Consider the following 18677-nt stretch of genomic DNA (forward strand, 5'->3'; position numbering starts at 1 on the left):
TGCCAGCATCCTCCCCATCCCTCTCCTGGACCGTCATCCGAAGGCGGCCGAGTTGTCCTGTCTGTGCTGTTCCTCCCCATGCATGCCCTTCCCTTCCTGCACCTCCACCACTTGAAAGTCGTGAAATGCCCTTCAGGCGAAGACCATCCCCCGGGAGAAGACAGCTGCGGTTCCCCCCGGAGAATGCACTTCTCCATCCCCGAGGCGTTTGGCACCACTCCTGTTCTTTTTAGCGCCAACCATCACACAGGTTACGGGTGCTGCTCCACGACTGCCTGGCTGTCTGGCCTTGTGCAATCACTCGGTTCCCGAACCTCGGTCTCCTCATCTGAAGCGGGGCATGGAGACACTGACGCTGAGGGCATCGGGGGAACCACATGCCCGCAAGGAGCTGCAGTGCCGGCTCAGGCGGGGCTCAGGGAGCAGCGACCCCAGAGCCTGGGTGGCCCCCCCCACCCACCACCACCCCTTCCCCAGGGCCTTGCTGAGCAGCTCAAAGGCAGCAACTGCTGTATCTGTATCTCCCCAAACCGAGTCACCATCACCTATGATCAGACACTTAGAGAAACACTATGTTTTCCCTTGTCAGTCACAACCGAGCGCTGACAGGGAGTGACACGCCGCCACCCACGTGCCTCTCGGGGCGAGACTGGAAACCTACATGTCGACCCAGCCGTGGTCCCCGCTGATCTCGATGGCCTTGCAGTGCTCGCCCGCCGAGATGTACATCTCCACGGCGGCTTTGGGCTCGTTGATGTTTCGAGCCCAGTCAGCCTGTTTGGTGATTAGCATCTTTGTTTCTTTGGGGTCTTCAGATCCAAGGAAATCCTGAGGAAGCACAACAAACAAAAACACTCAGGATTAGAACTTCCTGCTGCCAGCAAGACGTCAGAGCTGCTGGAGGCTGCAGGGACGTGGTGGCGGCCGGTGGCCAGGATGCAGGCGCGAGCCGGGCCTGCGGGCCGCCCCACAGGTGCTCCAGGGCGGGGGGCTCGGGGCAGTGTCAAGGACGGCGGCCCTTGATGCTTCCTGCCCGTCCTGCTAACAGCCGCGTGTCCTCCAGCTGAGCAACTCTTTGCGGACTCGCAGGAGTACCATGCACAAACTCCAAGGTGCGGGAGGCTCATGGTTAAGACGCTTTGTTTCTCCTTCACGCAGAGCTTGTGTGGCTTTACACAATTTCCGATCCTCAGATCTAGTGGAACCTTTACTCAGAGAGTAAGGATGACCCCCGCCCCCCGCCACAACGCCTCAGAGTGAGGCTGAGGGTCCCCTGAACTCAGGCGGGATGGCTTCCAGAGTTCCCGGAGGCCCCTCAGCCACCACCACACTGCAGGATGTCTGTTTCCTGACTGTTCACCTTCTGCTGCCTGGACTCGGGGCATGATCCCCTTGGCTCCGCCCTGGCTGTTTGCCTGGTAAGGAGCACAAGGGATTCTTGAACCACTTCTCAACCGGATGCTCGGAAGCCAGGCCTGAGTTCGGGTCTGCAGGGGTGGGGACAACAGAAGGCCACGAGGATCTGAGGCAGAGGGAAGGGGTTTGCAGAGACCCCGTGAAGGAGAGAGGCTGGTGGACCCGGGGGGCTCCGGAGCCTGTGTTCCTTCCACCACAGCGGGCCTCTGAGGGGCCAGGCCCAGCTTCTCTGGGTTTGGCCTGAGGATTCATGAGAAACAGCTTCAGAAGAGCACCTCTTCTCGGGATACGGTTACCCAAAGTACGTGCGTGGGGGCCGCCAGAGTTGAGGCAGCTTTGGTGCTGACAATTTTAAAGTGAGGCTTTTCACTAAGGGAAATTGCGAGAGCTTAGGAGCGCGGCCCCGCGTGCCTCCTCAGCAGCGGTTTGTCTCAGGAATAAAGTGCCCTGCGGAGTCTGCGCCACGCGGAGCTCACAAAGCCTGAGAAAGCACGCCTTTCCCGATTAGCATTCACTTGTCAGGAGAGTACAGTCAATGTACGCTGAAAACCCACTCGAACAATTAGCGTTCTCTTTTCTTTTCCATTTGCTTTCAGGGTAATTGGGTAGCCTCTAAAATAACACATTAGATGGACCAAAGATGAGAAATTCTTTTAAGGGGAGGACGGAGCATCACGACCCTGACACTGAGGCGCCAATTAAAGACAGCTCGCTGCAGCTCATGAGGGGAAGGGGCTAGGACGGAAGCCGCTGGTGCCAGAGACGCCTGGTTTGGGCCCTTAAGGACACGGCCTTTACTCTCAGTAGCTGTAGAGCTGACCCTTTATGCCAAAGCAAAGCTGGAAGCTCTGCTGACCGGGTTGGTTAAAGGAGGTGAGTGGCTGGAGAAAACAGGCATCGTGAGAGAACAGAAATGTCCTTCAGAGTAAGTGCTCGTGGACTGCGGTGTATCTGAGGTGAGAAGGATCAGAGGTCAAGGGCGAGCCAGGAGCTTGGCTGGTCGGCGAGGAGACCAGCCAGGGACACAACGCATGGGCTTCGTGAAGGAGCCTGCCCCAGCCCCACAGCCCAGCTCCAGAAGCTCTGACCTAACTGAAGTTGAGTCTAAATGGTTCCTCTAACAAGATGGCTTTCCAAAGGTTCTTTGGTTCCACGGCACTGATTTACACATTATCTGGGGCTGCAGCAAAGGCTGTGTCCTGGAGTGGACAGAAAGAGGCCGTGCTGAGTGATGAATGAGACGAAACAGCATCCTCATGCTCGGTGATTCTGATCAGGACGTACTACACAAGAGTTAAGAGCATCATAATTCCCTTTATCACCACATAAACATGTCACTCACCCGGAAAGCATACAATTTATTTGTACGTGGGAATGTAATTTAAAAATTTTCTGAAAACCAGATTGAATCTTGGGAAGCAATTTTCAAGTAAACAAAAACATGCCATGTTAATAAGCACTGTACCCCACCACCGCACCCCCCGACGTAATGTGTATGTACACACTCTCTCAGACTATGGGTGGGAAGCGGGGCTGAAACGGAACCAGCCTACTCGGATCCTACTTGGAATTCTACCAGACTGAGACCAAAGACAACGCCCAGCGTATTTACCTTCATGAGAGACAGACCAGATGGACTGTGTAAACGGCTGCCTTTCTGGGTGGGAGGCTCCAGGTGTACGAAACCCACCAGAAGTGCGATGGGCGTGCCCCCGTGCAGGGGCACGGCATGGTGGGCAGGGGGCAGCCCTGAAGGACAACCAGGCTGTGGTCCCGCATGGCCTTGCTCTTTCTCCCAACCTTTCTGAGCTGAGCTGGGCAAGGTCGCCCTCTGAGAAGGAGATGGAGGCTGAGCAAAGTGAATTGCCTTCCCCAGGTCACCCACAGGGAGGCAGGGCCTCAGGCCTGCTCCCAGACCTGAGGGATGGAATGAAGGAGTCACCGGGCTGGGGCCTAGTGCTCGGCCAGGTGCTGAGGACCAGCAAGTCCGGGCCTGCATCACAGCGACCCAGGTACCGCCGTTCGCCCAGGGCCTCACAGAGGCGCCATAGACAAGAGCACACAGCCGTCCTCAGGAACAGAAGCACAGGGGGATGATGGGGAGGGCTTTCCATCTTGAACTTGCTAGATAATTACCATGAACAGCCTCTAACTGCTTGTGGCTGATGACTCACTGAACATTCTGAGGCTGTGAGGTTACTGGAAGACAGGGTAACAAGGGTACCTTCGTGCTGAAGCTGAAGCTTCAACACTTTGGCCACCTGATGTGAAAACCTGACTCTCTGGAAAAGACCCTGATGCTGGGAAAGGCAGGAGGAAAAGACCCTGATGCTAGAAGGCAGGAGAAGAAGGGGGCGACAGAGGATGAGATGGTTGAATGGCATCACCAACTCAATGGACGTGACCAAGCCCCGGGAGATGGTGAAGGACAGGGAAACCTGGCGTGCTGCAAAGTCCGTGGGGTCGCAAAGAGTCAGACACGACTGAGCGGCTGAACAACAAACCATGGCAGGCAGACACAGCTGCTCCAGGCGCCTACCCGCTTTTCACCTGCGCTTGGCCTGCCTACAGGCGTCCTGCTGGTCTGGGCACCACGGGGGTACTTGCTCTCACCTAAGCTGTGAGGAGCTGCTCTGGGAAGACCCTTGCGTGCCTTTAATGGCCCAGACCTGGAGACTCGGCTTACCAGGGCCTCTATGTGCAAGAGGATGTCAGCCCTCTACCCGACACGGGCGATGGGGGCGGTGGGCTCGCACATGGGCAGGGCCTCCATCATGGCGCCTCCGACGCCCCATGCGAAGCCCGGTGCTAAGAGGAGCCGGCACTCAGGAGGCCTTGGCCAGAGTGAACCACGCGGGCCCCCGTGACAACAGCAGAGCCAGCTTGGGCCGGAGGACACAGATGCTCAGCAGCTTCTAACAGAGGCCGGAGGGAACTCGCGGGAGACAGAACCCCCAACCCTTACCAAGGGGACTCTGCTGGTTAGGACGCACCGTCCACCGGGTCTGAACCACCACGCTCTGCTCCTTGTGACGTCAGCCTAAAAGGCTGGCAGTGGGCCAGGTCTACCCAGTCAGTGGCCGCCGACGGTCCCCCTGTTGGCCAACCCGCCCACACCCTTTCCGAGGCCGCGGCCACGGTTCGTTCCACACCACGTCTGGGAAGACAGCCTGGAGGCGGTGACGGTTACCTTGGCGTACTCGAACATGCGCAGGTCAGTGTACATGTTGAGTGCGAGGTTCTCGTGCCCGCTCCTCTTATACAGCTTAGCGGCCTCGTGAAACTTCCCCTGGTAGGAAAACACATCTGCCAGAAACAGGTCATTGTTGGTCTCTCCCCGCTTCTTCCGCTCCTGGAAAAATTAGAAGCACAGGAAATGGTCTCTGCAGCCGTGCAGGAAGCGCCCTTCACAAAGGTCCACCGTGGCTATTTCAAGTTAAGCCCCTGGGCCTTCCTACTGGAACCTACGCTTGGCTCCTGGGCTGCTATGCCTCTCACCTCGGTTTCTGGTGGGAATGCCTGACAACAAAAGCAGATTTTTTTTTCCCCAGATGAGGGAAGATCAAAAGAGATGCAAACTTGTTTGTTTAATGGAAATTCCTCACAGTGGCTTCCTTACATATCCTTCCAAGGAAACGTCTGCATGGTTAGGATGGGGTGTGCTGCCCAGTCCTGAGGACCCCCAAGCTCCAAGAACTCCCAAACCTCCAGGCCTGGTTTGGCTGGGTTGTGACGCATGATCATGGTGGACAGGGAGACAGCATTTTAGCGTTTCCTCCTGAGAAGACCAACAACACAGGATAACGAGTCTTACGCTCCCTTCACTGAAGAGGTGAGTGATGCTGTGTGCTGAGCATCCGCTAGGCGCCGGCTGCCCCTCACCCAGGGCCACGCTGCCGGGAGCCCAGCCTCGGGAGAGGGGCGGGTAGGATCACACGGGGCTGCGGTTGGACTTTGACTCCAGACGCTCTCTGCTCTAAGTAATCCTGCCTTCGGAAACCAGTGACTGTCCCCAGGGACACACCTGTCAAGTGCCTGCCCCGTGCCGCACGCATGATCGATGTGTGCATGGTTACACATGCAGAGGCGCAGCGGCCAACAGCAAGTGGGGCCCTCCCCCTGCCGGGGTAGGGACAGCCACTAGTCTGCAGCTCACGCTATTGGTAAATACTCAGCGGCTCCCTGTCTCTCATCCCCGGCAGCTTCCCTTTGCTTAGTCTCTAGCAAGTGCACCGCAGAGGAGGAGCACGAGACACTGAATCAAACTCCTGGACAAGCTGGTCAAAGTTACAACAGCTGGAGGCAACAGGCTTCCCCTGACAGAAAAGAATTTATAAAAACCAAAAGGAAAACAAACCCACACTATACACAGTTTACGCTAGTCAGCCAAATAAGCTGACTCCTAATTGTAGGAAATAAATTAAAATCTCACAGTAAGATAAAGAAATAGGTTTTGCGGGGTGTGGAATTTAGGCCAAATCCATTGCAGGCCCCAGAACCTCACTAGGATCAGAGCAAACAATTCTGTGGGCTTAGTGAGTAAGAATCGCGTGGACAGACTCTCTCCAATCTGCTCTCAGCCCAGCGGCAGCTCACTGACCCAAGAGGTGCCCGGTAAGGAACCTGGGTTCTCTGGAATAATGGTGAATGCCTAGAAGCAAGCCACTGAGGCCTCCGAGCAAACAAAATGGATCCTCACTCAAAGGCCCTTTACTCTTTTTCCACAGACGGTTTTTTCAAGTTCACCCTGCCCGACTCAGAACACGTAGGAAGACACCGCACGGGTGATCTCAGGAAGACGTGCTAAACAGTCAGAGTTGATCCTCACAGCGGCCAGTTACTTTTGCACAGAGAAAAATTACGCGTCGTGGCCTCGTCTGAAGACTCCTAGATCCAGACCGGTTGACCTACAAACACGGCCCCTGCTAGTCATAAGCAGTCCTGGCCGCTGTGGGTAGACAACGCTGAACACCCCCTGCCCCGTGCAGGTAAGGACAGCACAGAAGATGTGCTGGGGAGGGAGGGACTGCGCAGGGCAAGCTCCAGGAGCAGCTTCTTAGAAGGCGACACAGCCCCGACTAGGGACTGCAGGGGCCTGGAAGACGGAACTGGCTTGAATTCCAACCCGGCCTTCTGCCTTGGGGACGCAGATACAGCCTCTTTGAGCCTTAGTTTTATTTCTGAAATAGGAATATGAAGAGCAGCTGCCTCGTGAAGCTGTTGTGAGGCTGTAAAATCGCGTACACGTGGCTCACGTGTGCGGCACGGAGCAGGCACTCGACAAATGGCAACGATTACCAGGCCGGGCCGGCTGTGAGCTCCCGTGGGCCTCTCCTCCACACGGCTCTCTGCCCACAGGGCTCGGCGCACGGCCTGGCCCGCGACAGGTGTTTAGGATGCTGAACTGAACCAGAGGGACGAGACATTTGCTGGTTTCCTCGCGGCTTCCATATGTGAATTCAAATGTATCTCACATTCCCAGAGCCTCACAATAAATCTGTTCTGAAGCAGAAATACGTACACCTTTTCACAGACAGACCGCACGAAGAAATACCGGGATAGAGAACAGTCTCCCATCCCCCAGCAAACTGTGCAGGCAGAACCAGCCTCTTGGGGCTCCCACCTCCACTCAGGGTGGCTGATGAGAAGGGTGGGCTACAGGGAGGGCTCAGCGTTCGAGGGTGCAGCCCTCCTCCCCAGGGCCCGTCCCAGGGGGTGGGTGCAGACCACGTGCATTTGGGAAATGCTGCCTCCACGGGCACGCTGTGCCGCCCTAGAGAGGGTGGTAATGAGCTAACAGGCACTGCGAGCACGGAATCCGGCTCCTGAGAACCTGTTTAATCAATGCCGCGAGGTTGGTCTCGTCCCATTTCCCAGACAAGAAACCAGAGCTCAGACAGATGAGGCACCCACTGGGCTCGCCCAGCTCCCAAGGGACAGTCTGGACTCCTGGCTCCCACGCGCTGGTCCCTCTGCGTGGCATCCTGCCCTCCCCCGGACCCCTGTGGGCTCCTGCCACGTGGCCTCCCTGGCGCCCGCCTGCAAACCACTGATGGCACATGTGCGCTGCCCTGAGAAGGAAGAACACTTCATCCTTTACCTCAATGCTGTTGATGAGCTCTAAATACCGGAGGTCTTGTAGTCTGGTGAAGGCCTACAGGGGAAGAAGAGATGAAAGAAAATCAGCTGCCTTCTGGGCTTCAAAAAGGGGTGATTGGCTGGGGGCGGGAAGTCAAGCTTTAGAAAGTGAGCCAGTAAGGGGGGTGGGGGATGAAGTGAGCACTGATTAATCACCGTGTGTGTGGGAAGGTTCTGCCACTCATGGAGGCGGGCCCTTCTCCCCGGGGTTAGTCCCTACAAAGGATGCATCACTTGCTTTGGGACTAGGTCAACAAAGCCTGGATGGTGCAGTCGGCGGTGGGGCTGGCTTGCGGGATTCTCTACGCACAAGGGAGGCCCAGGCCCACAGAGCCTCCGGGGCAGAGGGGGAGTGGGGGCAGGGAGCAACCGAGGAGAGCCCGCACGTCCACCCTAGTGACCGGGACGGAGCGCGGGAGACAGTCGTGCCTTCCGCAGGGCACACACACGGCGCGGCACTGAGGGAGGGGATGGCAGGAGCTGAGGAGGAACAGACGCGGCTTCTGGAAGGAAGGGGGAGGCAGGGAGTGAGTCACTCCTTGTCCCTGGAAGCAAACTCGTACTTAGGTAAACCTGACAAGTGCAGCTTGCTGTGGACTCACTGTAAAGCCAGAGATTTCAACCCATGGGCTACTAGAACATTCGAGGCAGCCTTCTGCAGGAGAACAGCTGTTTGCTAAGCCTCTTTTGCAGCTTTCAGATCCCGCACAGGCTGCAATGGAGCACAGCCCACCCGTCAGGAGGCTCTTCATGGGCCTTTGCTGCCAGCATCCTCCCAGGCATGCTCCTCTGCACCATCCCGCGCCAGCCAGAGGCAGCAGATCCAGGAACCTTAGAACAACCACCCCAGCCAACCGCTCTCTCTGCTTAGCTGCATGACACCTCCTATCCTAAAAGGCTGAGGAAGTGGGCAGGTCATCCGGCCTCCAGCTGCCTCACGGATGACCACAGAATGACTTCATCTTTTCATCCTGCAGGGCCAGGTGTCCTGTCAGAGGCTGGAGACCCAGAGACCGCTACAACCTGGCCTTTGTTCCCTCCTGCAATTCAGGGGCCCGTATTCTAAAAGGGGAGGCAGGCAGGTGAAAGAGACCACGAAGCCTCCCTGAGCCAAGAGCTGTACACTTACAACCGGACGCCCTGGGGAACGCAGACTCACTGACTGGCAGAGGGCAGTGGCGGGAGGCAGGACTCAGCAAAGCACTGAGGGGCAGGAAGCCGACAGACGGCACCCCTGGAGGGGGGTCCCTTGAAGGGTCAGGCAGGCATCACATGAGCAAAGGGATGGATGGCTCAAAGCACCCATCTCCACACAGGAGGTCTGACAAGCCAGCTTCGAGATCCAGGCTTCCTGGAAGCAACGTGACGGGATGTCTGGCCAAGCGGCAGAGAGGAAAGGAGCCTTCGGGGTCTCAGTCCTGGCAGGGGGCCTGAACCTGGCGTGGCCTCACCTCCAGGCTGTCAACAGCTTTCTCCAGACTGGGGCAAGGCAGCAGGTCCCCTCTGTGGGCCGTCTAGGTCTGCTGGGCTAGGATTCCAGGACTTGCCACCATGAGAAACCTGTCTCCGAGTTCCTTCAGCCCTGACACATTCTGCAGAGTCAGGGGTGCCCTGGTTGGACCCTGGTCGGAGTGGTCAGAGTCACAAGGCCCCTGGATAACATCAAGCAGGGGGAGGTGTGGGAACAGAGTTCTGCTCAGGCCACCTTCCGGCAGGCAAGGCAGCTCTCCTGCACCACCTAGTGGAGGCGCTGGCCTATCACAGGGACCCACCCTGCACCCTCTGGTGCCTGGGAGACCTTGCAAAGCAGCAAATCCAGCCTGGTGGTTCGGAATCTGGCTAATATGATCAAATTCTAGTCTAGGGTTAAATTTCTCTGGGCTTCACACAATAATCTCTATTCTCAGGGATGGTTTGGGGGATACAGGATGGGGGCAGAGGAATTTCAGATTCGTTTTTGTCCAATCAAACATTTGCCGAGCACCTAATGGTCTGAGATACCGTGCTAAGTGGGCTTCCCAAGTGGCTCAGGGTAAAGAACCCACCTGCCAATGCAGCAAATGCGGGTTCAAGGGGGTTCGATCCCTGGGTCAGGAAGATCCCTTGGAGAAGGAAATGGCAACCCACTCCAGTATTCTTGCCTGGAGAATTCCACAGCCAGGGGAACCTAGCAGGCTACAGTCCATGGGGTTGCAAAGAGTCAGACACGACTGAGCAACTGAACAACAATTGTGCTAGGCAGTGTTGGCTGAGTCTGGGAAGAAACTGATGCCTAGTTACCGGGCATAAGGAACTAATGTTATCTAAGGAAGACTTCTCACTGTAATCCAGGCTAAAAACAAAACACCATCTAGGACTCCTGAGTCATCCTTCACCCCTCCTGGCATTTCTAGGGGACGGCAAGGGGCAGGGGGTAGGTGGTGGTGGTGGAAACCCCTCCACGGACTTGCCTCCTCTCTCCTCTGAGTTCTCAAGAATCCCTAACAGCCCTCCCTCCTCTGTTACCACTTTTCTGACACTTAGTAGATCTAAGACTGATACAGATAATTACTAAATCATGATAATCTTACTTGCTCTAATCACGGCCAGCGGTTGGACAACCACTGGCAGTTTTAGAACCCCTTCTAGAATGCAAGGGTGAAGCCTAAGGACATTGGGTCAGGCGGGCATGTCAGCCGGTGTTCTCCCCGGCCCTGCTGAGGGAGTGGGCGGACGAGGCTCCCTGGGGTCTGCCAGCCCGTGCGGGCACCGCAGCGCCCAGCCAGCCCGTGCGGGCCCGCAGCGCCCAGCCAGCCCGTGCGACACCGCAGCGCCCAGCCAGCCCGTGCGGGCCCGCAGTGCCCAGCCAGCCCGTGCAGCACCGCAGCGCCCAGCCAGCCTGTGCGGGCCCGCAGCGCCCAGCCAGCCTGCCCAGTCCCTGCCCACTCTCCATCCACTCTCTTTTCAGGCACAGCAGCCTCAGCCTAGCACAGGGCAGGCACCACCCTGTTCTGCAGCCCTCTGCCCGCCAGCTGGGGGTACGGGCTGAGAGCCTGGTTCACGGGCAGTGGGAAGAAAAAGAGCGGAGAGGGACAAGGGGGAGACACGACTGGAAGCCACTCGTTCCCCCGCCTCAGGTTCCAGATGAAAACCCGTCTCAGAGACGTGGCTGGGCTTTTTCTAACGTGTGGAAAGGGGGCAAATGTCTTCAAGCATTTCTGGAGTTTTAAGAGACTCAGCCAGGCAACGCTGCCATGAATAGAGTCCATGAATCAGGCCATGAAGGTGTGTGTGGAGTGGCACTGGGTCAGAATCAGAGAACCCGACCATTTCGTCCAATGGACCTAGCGGAGTGCCGAGAACAGTGCTGTGGAATAAATGGCCTAATACCAGTAAGAACTTGTACCGATGATAAAAGCCACCGCTGACTGAGTGCCCACGAGGGGTGCGCTTTAGCCGGGCGCTGGGCGCGGATGAGAGCTAACAAGGCTGACGGTAGGCTCTAGAGGATGCCCCTTCTGTGTCGGGCTTTACAGGTCCCTACACGTCTGTGAGAAGGGGGCCCATGGTCACCCAGTTCTTACACGTGAGCAACCTCGGCAAGGCTGTGAGCGGCTGAGGCTCGCCGTCAGAAGGCTGCTGAGCTGGGGACCCGGCACAGGCCAGTCTGAGCCCAGAGCCCACGACAGCAGGCTTCGGCCTCTGCGAGGGACCCCGCGAGGACAAGTGGCCCGGCTCACGCGGACGGACGCTCACCTTCTTCGCTGTCTCAAACTCCAGTCCTTCCAGGGCTTCCATGGCCAGCTCACGCCAGTCGGTGTCCGTCACGCCCAAGCAGGCGATCTGGTAGGCTTCCCGGAACATCTTCCTGTCCAGGTACTGGTACATCGGGGCAGACTGGAAGGGTTCGGCAGCAGGAGAGAAGACGGCTCTCAGAGCAATGCACAGAGTCAAAGGCACACGAAGCCTGACCCCACAGAGCCGGGCCGCAGGGAGCCCCAGCACCCAACTCAGGCCTCCCCCCGGCCCCGCTGATGGTCTTCCAGCTGGCCACTCCGTTCACAGCCACTGAACCATCGTGTTCACAGCACACGCCTCCACTCGCCTCCCCTCCACCCCCACTGGCTGCCCCCACCTCCAGGGTGGCCGGGGAGGGGGGCCTCATTACACGATGTCACCCTCACCTGGACTGCCTTTGTCCCCCTCATTCTTTGCAAAGTACCTAAGTCACTTTGCTAGTCACTGCAGCTCATCAGGCTCCTCTGTCCATGGGATTCTCCAGGCAAGAATCCTGGAGTGGGTTGCCATTCCCTTCTCCAGGGGATCTTCCTGATTCAGGGATCCAACCTGGGTCTCCCACACTGCAAGCAGATTCTTTACCATCTGAGCCCCCAGGGAAGCTCAAATCACTTCACAGGCCCTGTTACAATGTCACTTCTCCCATAAGGTCCTCAGTGGCCCCTCCAGAGAAGGGGTCTGCCGCTTGTCCTGACCTCAGGCTCTATTTTAATCATAAGCCTGTCCCCTCAAGGCTTGTGCAACCCGAGGGTGGCAGTGGGGCTGTACTGACCTCCCTGGGCAGGCCCTCCATCTCCGTCCAATGCCTGTCATTCTGCTGAAGGAACGAACGATATTACCAAGAGGAAGAGGCCCAGGATGGCCTCTTATAAAGAAGGCCTAGAAACCTGCGGATCCCAAGAAAGGCTGCCCTCTGCTCGTCCCTGGCGCCGGGAACCTTTCTCCCATCCCTCGCCTGGGTAGGGCTGCCTCGCCCTGATACCTGTGAATGACATCTTCTCTTTTTAGGTTCCCAAAGTGCTTTTGGAGTCCCACAGCCCTGGGTGGCAGGTGTCGTTGTTGATGTTCGGTCCCTCAGTCATGGCTGACTCTTTGCAACCCCATGGACTGCAGCACGCCAGGCTTCCCTGTCCTTCACAATCTCCCAGAGCTTGCTCAAACTCATGCCCATCGAATCGGTGATGCCATCCAACCACTTCATCCTCTGCCGTCTCCTCCTCCTGCCTTCAATCCTTCCCAGCATCACATCAGGGTCTTTTCCAATGAGTCGGCTCTTCGCATCAGGTGGCCAGAGTACTGGAGTTTCAGCTTCAGCGTCAGTCCTTCCAATGAATATTCAAGACTGATTTCCTTTAGTATTGACTGGTTGGATCTCCTTGCAGTCCAAGGGACTGTCAAGAGTCTTCTCCAGCACCACAGTTCAAAAGCATCAATTCTTGGGCGCTCAGGTATTATTATCCCCCGACTACTGCCCAGAGGCTGAGACTCAAGTGACCTGTCACGGACCCAGCAGTGGAACATGGCAGCCCTGGGGTTGGACCGGGGGCAGCCTGACCAGGTTCTGTGCCCCTCTCTGCTTCATATGTGTGTGTGTGTTCTCCTACACGTGAAAACAAGTGTGCACTGGGCCCTTCCATAACAAAAGGCCAGTCAGTGGGCTGAGGTGCTGCCCCTGCCCAGGCCTCCCGGGCAGTGGACATCAATCAGCCAGCACTTCTGTGCTAACTGTTCCCAAATGTGGAGCTGGAAGTGCTGTTTTCTCCACTGGGGCCTTTACCTTTGAAATTTCCTGTCCTGTTCTTTTAGCTTTACACTGAAGGAAACTAATAGCAAGATTGCTCTGACAGCAAGATTGCTTCTGAATACTCACCTTTTCCACCCAGCCGCCCCACCCAGCTCTCCTCACTTCGAGGTGGGCAGCAGGGTGTGAGACAGGGAGCGGTCGGGCGAGAATCCTGGCCTGGTGAGGCCACATCCTAGCTGAGGGATTTGGGGTCAACGGATCAGCTTCTGTTGCCATGCCCTGCCCAGCCCACTGGCGACCAGCGCTTTGAAAACGGGAAGGTGCCGGGAGAAAGCGAGCCTGCTCCCTCCCGCGCCGCACTTCCCAGCACATAACACACTTGTGGCTCCTCTCTGTCTTTCCAAGCCTTTCTGGGCTCAGATCAAGTATCACCACTTTGCAGAAGCCTCTGCACACCCGCCGAGAACAAGGAGCTTTCCTTTCTAAACTCCTCTGGTGGACCACCTTTGTTTCAATTTAGTTGTTTTGCAGTGTTTGCTATCTAAAGATCGGGAATAATAATAATAGGAATTGGGCCAGACAAAATCTGAAAGATAACAGAAGAGTGAGGCCCACAGAGGGAGAGGGGCTGCTCCTCCAGGCCGTGGCTGGAGCGCGGGCAGGGTCAGAACGCAAAGCTAGCTGTCTCCCCTCAAGGGCCCGCCAGGTGGAGCCCCATGAGGGTGCGGGGACACAGAGGAGACGGCAGAACTGAGCACGGAAGCCATGGTTAAGACACGGGCTGGCCTGAGCGGCGCCATCTGAGAACAGGAGCTTTCAAGACACTCAAACCAAACAAATGCCCTCTGAGCTCTGCTCGATCTCACCGTCGCGTTCCAAGCGTGAAGTCACCACCGCCCCGAGGAGCCGGACCGACCCGGGGCTCGCTGCTCTACTTGGCAGCCCTGACAAACCCGTTCTTGCACAAGATGATGTCAATTTCGAAAGGAAACCAGAAATCCCCAGAGCGGGCCTGCTGCTTTCTCCCTCGCTTCTAGGCCAAAACCACAGGCCAGCTGGAGGCAGGGGTGACAGATAAATCGCCTTTGTCTCGGGGCTGCCTCTCCTGACCCCTGGCAGCTCCGAGCTGCTGCGTCAGCAGGACGGCCCTGGTGCGGCCCCGGGGGCCCTGGCTCCTGAATCACCAGGGCTTGGCAGAGGCGCCCAGGGCTGCCCCTCCAGCTCCTCTGGGCCGGCCACAATCCGAGGTCAGGGTGGCAGCGCTGGAGGAAAACTCGCGCTCGGCACGGCCTGTCTGCTCGATGGAGGAAGGCTGAGTTTCTAGCGGCTGTGGGGCCAGGGCGCAGGCTGGGGAGCAGACGAGGGCTGCAGGGAAACGGTCCTGCGGAGGGTAAGGGTTCTTGCCCCTCCTCCTGCCCCGATTCCACCCATCTCTCTCCTCCTTTCTTTGGCTTTCTTGTTTGCTCTCTCCTTTTCCTTAGATCTGAATTCCACTACCATGTGCTGAATAATTGCTCTGTGTCAGGCTCTATTCATTCCTGAAGCAGTAAGTAACAAGGGTGTCATCGTCAGTTTAGAGGGAGAAGCAGACCGCAGCCCCGTCCTGTACAAGAAGCCAGGGACTTCCCTAGTGGTCCAATGGCTGAGGCTTCCAGTGCAGGGGGCGTGAGTCTGATCCCTGGCCTGGGGGACTAGGGTGTCACATGCCGCCTGGCATAGCAAAAAAAAAAAAGCCAAAGCAGGGAGCGTGAGTGAAGGTGCGGTGTCTGGAGGGGGCGCCGACTGACGCAGCCCAGCCGAAGGGCTATCTGGAGACATGTCTACAAATCCTCCACATGGCCGTGACTTGTGACCCAGCAGTTTTCATTCCGAGGAAAGTATACCACTGAATTATATTGGGACTGGTGCAAAGACCTGGCTGGGAAGATGCCCGCCACCTACAGGAGCAAAGAAGCTGTAAATGGCATGACTGTCCAACGGGCTGAGTGCATTGTGGACATCGTGTGACAGGACAGCAATCATCAGAAACAAGGGGGCGGGGCTTCCCTGCTGGATGGGTGGTGAGGAATCCGCCCACCAGCGCAGGAGACACGGGGCTTGATCCCTGACCTGGGAAGACCCCACGTGCCGCAGAGCAACTAAGCCCGCACGCCACAGCGACTGAGCCTGTCTGCTCTAGCGCCCGGGAGCCACGACGACTGGGCCTGTGCCCCACAACAAGAGGAGCCCCAGAATGAGAAGCCCACGGACTGCCAACTAGACAGAGGCCCCTGCTCTCCGCAACTCGAGAAAAGCCTGTGCGGCAGCGACGAGGACCCGGCACACACACACAAAATTAAGTAAGTAAATTACATTAAAAAATAAAAACCAACGGGGCGGCGGGAAGCCGGTGTGGTTATAACCAAGGGCAACCCAACACCGGGGCCTCATAGGCTGGAGGTGCTGGGGCCGCGCAGCTACCCAGGTGATAGATTTGGTACCCTGGTTCTGCAAACTGCTCCCAGTGAGGTCACCTCGGCAGTGGTTACAAAGGATCTCCGTCTGATTTCCTCTGATTACATGTGACTCTACAATCATCCCAGTACTCTAAATGCTAGAGAAGCACATTTACTGATGTGGAGCCATGTTTCCGGTAGACCACCGGGTAGAAAAGCCCAATTGCTAGGTGACGGCCAATAACGCCTACAAAGTGATGGGTCTGCAAACATGTAAAATCAGGTTAGCCAGAAGACAGAGGGGAGGGGAGGTGATGAAAAGTCTCTCTTATTTAAAATCTGCATTCAGTGAAAACATGGTAAGCTGAGGTTTCATCTAAAGGAGCAATACTTAGAGACAGAAGTCACAAAACTGGTTACAGTATGGTTCCACTTTTGCTTCAAAACATTTACATAAAATCAAATCCTCAGAAGTGTGTATTATGCATCTATTATATATACATATAGAAATGGTCTAGGGGCACATATTCTACAACATTTAAGGTGACTCTCAGGAGGAGGCATCCCTGGTGGCTCAGTAGTAAAGCATCTGCCTGCCAATGCAGGAGAATGGGTTCAATCCCTGGTCCAGGAAGATCCCAGATGCTGAGAAGCAACTAAGCCTGTGAACCCAAACTACTGAGCTTGTGCTCTAGAGCCTGGAAGCTGCAACCACAGAAGCCCAGATGCCCTGGAGCCCACGTTCTGCAACAAGAGAAGCCCCCGCGCCTCAGTTAGAGAGCAGCCCTCGCTCGCCGCAGCTAGAGAAGTGCTCGCGCAGCCATGAAGGCCCAGAACAGCGAAAAATGAATAAATAAATGAAAGTGGTTCCCGGGAGTTCCGCGGAAGTCCAGTGATTAGAGGGCTTCCCTGGTGGCTCAGCTGGTAAAGGAGCCACCTGCAATGCAGGAGATCCTGGTTCAGTCCCTGGGTTGGGAAGATACCTTGGAAAAGGGATAGGCTACCCACTCCAGTATTCTTGGGCTTCCCTGGTGGCTCAAATGGTAAAGAGTCCTCCTGCAATGTAGGAGACCTGGGTTCGATCCCTGTGTTGGGAAGATTCCGTGGAGAACGGAATGGCTATCCACGTCAGTATTCTTGCCTGGAGAACCCCATGGACAGAGGAGCTTGGCGAGCTACAGTCCATGGGTTTGCAGAGAGTTGGACACGACTGAGTGACTAAGCACAGCACAGCAGTGATAAGGAGTCAGCGCTTTCACTGCGGGGCCCAGGTTCGATCTCTGACTGGGGAACTAGTATCTCACAAGCTGTATGCACGGCCCTCAGTGAAACACGCTGTCTGCTGCCAAACGACCTTCCACACCTTCCCTGTCCCTTCCAGGAGAGGGCGATCAGAAAGACATGGAGGCTCCGGGAGGCTGAGCTGCTTGCCCAAAGACACCAGGTTGCAAAGGGTGGAGACGGGGCTCAGGTTCAGGTCCGGAGCGCCTCCCGCCCCAACGCGGCTGCCACGCCCGTCTCTCCATCCTGTCTTCTCTCCGCTCCCTCCCTGGCTGTCCCTGGGCTCTGAGGCCCTGCCCCGGCTAGGGGCAGACAGGGTGCCGGATTACCTGTGGCACCTCCACAGCCGACATGGAGAAGACGTGGAGGCAGAAGATCTTGGAGCCGTTATAGCCGACCACGAAGCCCTGCAGCTTCTGCTGGTGCACCGGGAAGGTGCTGGCCTTGATGTTGAGGTAGCCACCGCCCGAGAAGCAGAGCATGTCCTCACACTGGGTGTTCCAGGCCACGCTGTTGGCGTTTGGCTCCTGCGGGCAAGGGACGGTGAGAGGACGGCTCCACTCCTACACTCAGCCAGGAACTGGCTCCCTGAAGCCTGAATCACACTAAGCTGCTAATATGGGTTGTAGGGAAGGGCGGGGGAGAAGGGATCAGACACAAGACGGACAGCACAGAGGAGGAGCAAGCTCCTCTCTGCACTGCGTACGCTGGAATTCTTCAGGTAAGCATCACTGCTGAAACAGTTATTATCCCCAAAGATTACTCATTACACAGGAAGTGAGAAAATCAGCAAAGTGGGACCTAGTCCTGTTATAGAATGAAGAAACAAAGCCAGGCACGGAAGAAGGTTTAAAGGGATAGATCCCAAACAATTACCACTGATTGTTTGGGGGTAGCTGAGACTGTGGGTAATTTTTTATTTTCTACATTTTTTTGTGCGCCTCAAATTTTCCTTTGGTCATGAATGTCTATTGTTTTTTATAATAAGAAAGAGAACAGTGAGTTATTTTAAAAGTAGAAAATAATATATTGTCTCTGCACTGACAATTCACACATGTAAAATCCTTCAAGCTAAGTTTCAACAGTACATGAACAAAGAACTTTAAAATGTACAAGCTGGATTTGGAAAAGGCAGAGGAACCAAAGGTCAAATTGCCAACATCTCCTGGATCACAGAAAAAGCAGGGGAATTCCAGAAAAAGATCTACTTCCGCTTCATGGACTACGCTAAAGCCTGTGGATCAAAACAAACTGTAGAAAATTCTTAAGAGACAGGAATACCAGACCACCTTACCTGTCCCCTGAGAAACCTGTATGCAGGTCAAGAAGCAAGTCAGAACTGGACTTAGAACAACAGACTGGTTCAAAATTGGGAAAGGAGTGCATAAGGCTCTATACTGTCACTCTGCTTATTTAGCTCATACGCAGAGTACATCACACAAAAGGCCAGGCCGGATGAAGCAGAAGCTGGAATCAAAACTGCTGAGACAAATATCAACAACCTCAGATACGCAGATGAAACCACTCAAAAGGAAGAAAGTGAAGAGGAACTAAGGAGCCTTCTGATAAAGGTGAAAGAGGAGAGTGAAAAAGCCAGCTTAAAACTCAACATTCAAAAAACTAAGATCATGCCATCTGGTCCCATCACTTCATGGCAAGCAGATGGGGAAACAATGGAAACAGTGAGAGATTTTACTTTCTTGGGCTCCAAAATCACTGCAGATGGTGACTGCAGCCATGAAATTAAATGACACTTGCTCCTTGGAAGAAAAGCTATGACAAACCTAGACAGTGTATTAAAAAGCAGAGACATCCCCTTGCCAACAAAGGTCTGTCTAGTCAAAGCTATAGTTATTCCAGTAGTCATGTATGGATGTGACAGTTGG

The 18677-nt window shown here is 55.8% G+C and overlaps 1 protein-coding gene across 3 annotated transcripts in view; it reads right to left on the minus strand.

Moving 5' to 3' along the window:
• The window catches only part of IFT122 (intraflagellar transport 122), a 66702-nt gene that overhangs the window by 14965 nt on the left and 33060 nt on the right, over positions 1 to 18677 (minus strand). For all 3 annotated transcript variants that reach the window (XR_008684120.2, XM_055413523.2, XM_055413524.2), the window contains 5 exons: positions 17121 to 17318; positions 11290 to 11430; positions 7517 to 7570; positions 4607 to 4768; positions 662 to 828 (listed from right to left, as the gene is read on the minus strand). Coding sequence is in view for 2 of the 3 variants with exons in the window: in XM_055413523.2 (XP_055269498.1) it covers positions 662 to 828; positions 4607 to 4768; positions 7517 to 7570; positions 11290 to 11430; positions 17121 to 17318 (722 nt within the window). In the remaining variant the exon portion in view is untranslated. The remainder of the gene's footprint in view (positions 1 to 661; positions 829 to 4606; positions 4769 to 7516; positions 7571 to 11289; positions 11431 to 17120; positions 17319 to 18677) is intronic.

The sequence above is a fragment of the Moschus berezovskii genome, chromosome 24 (assembly GCF_049115385.1).
Source record: "Moschus berezovskii isolate FMDL1 chromosome 24, NW_MosBer_1.0, whole genome shotgun sequence".
NCBI classification, from domain to species: domain Eukaryota; kingdom Metazoa; phylum Chordata; class Mammalia; order Artiodactyla; family Moschidae; genus Moschus; species Moschus berezovskii.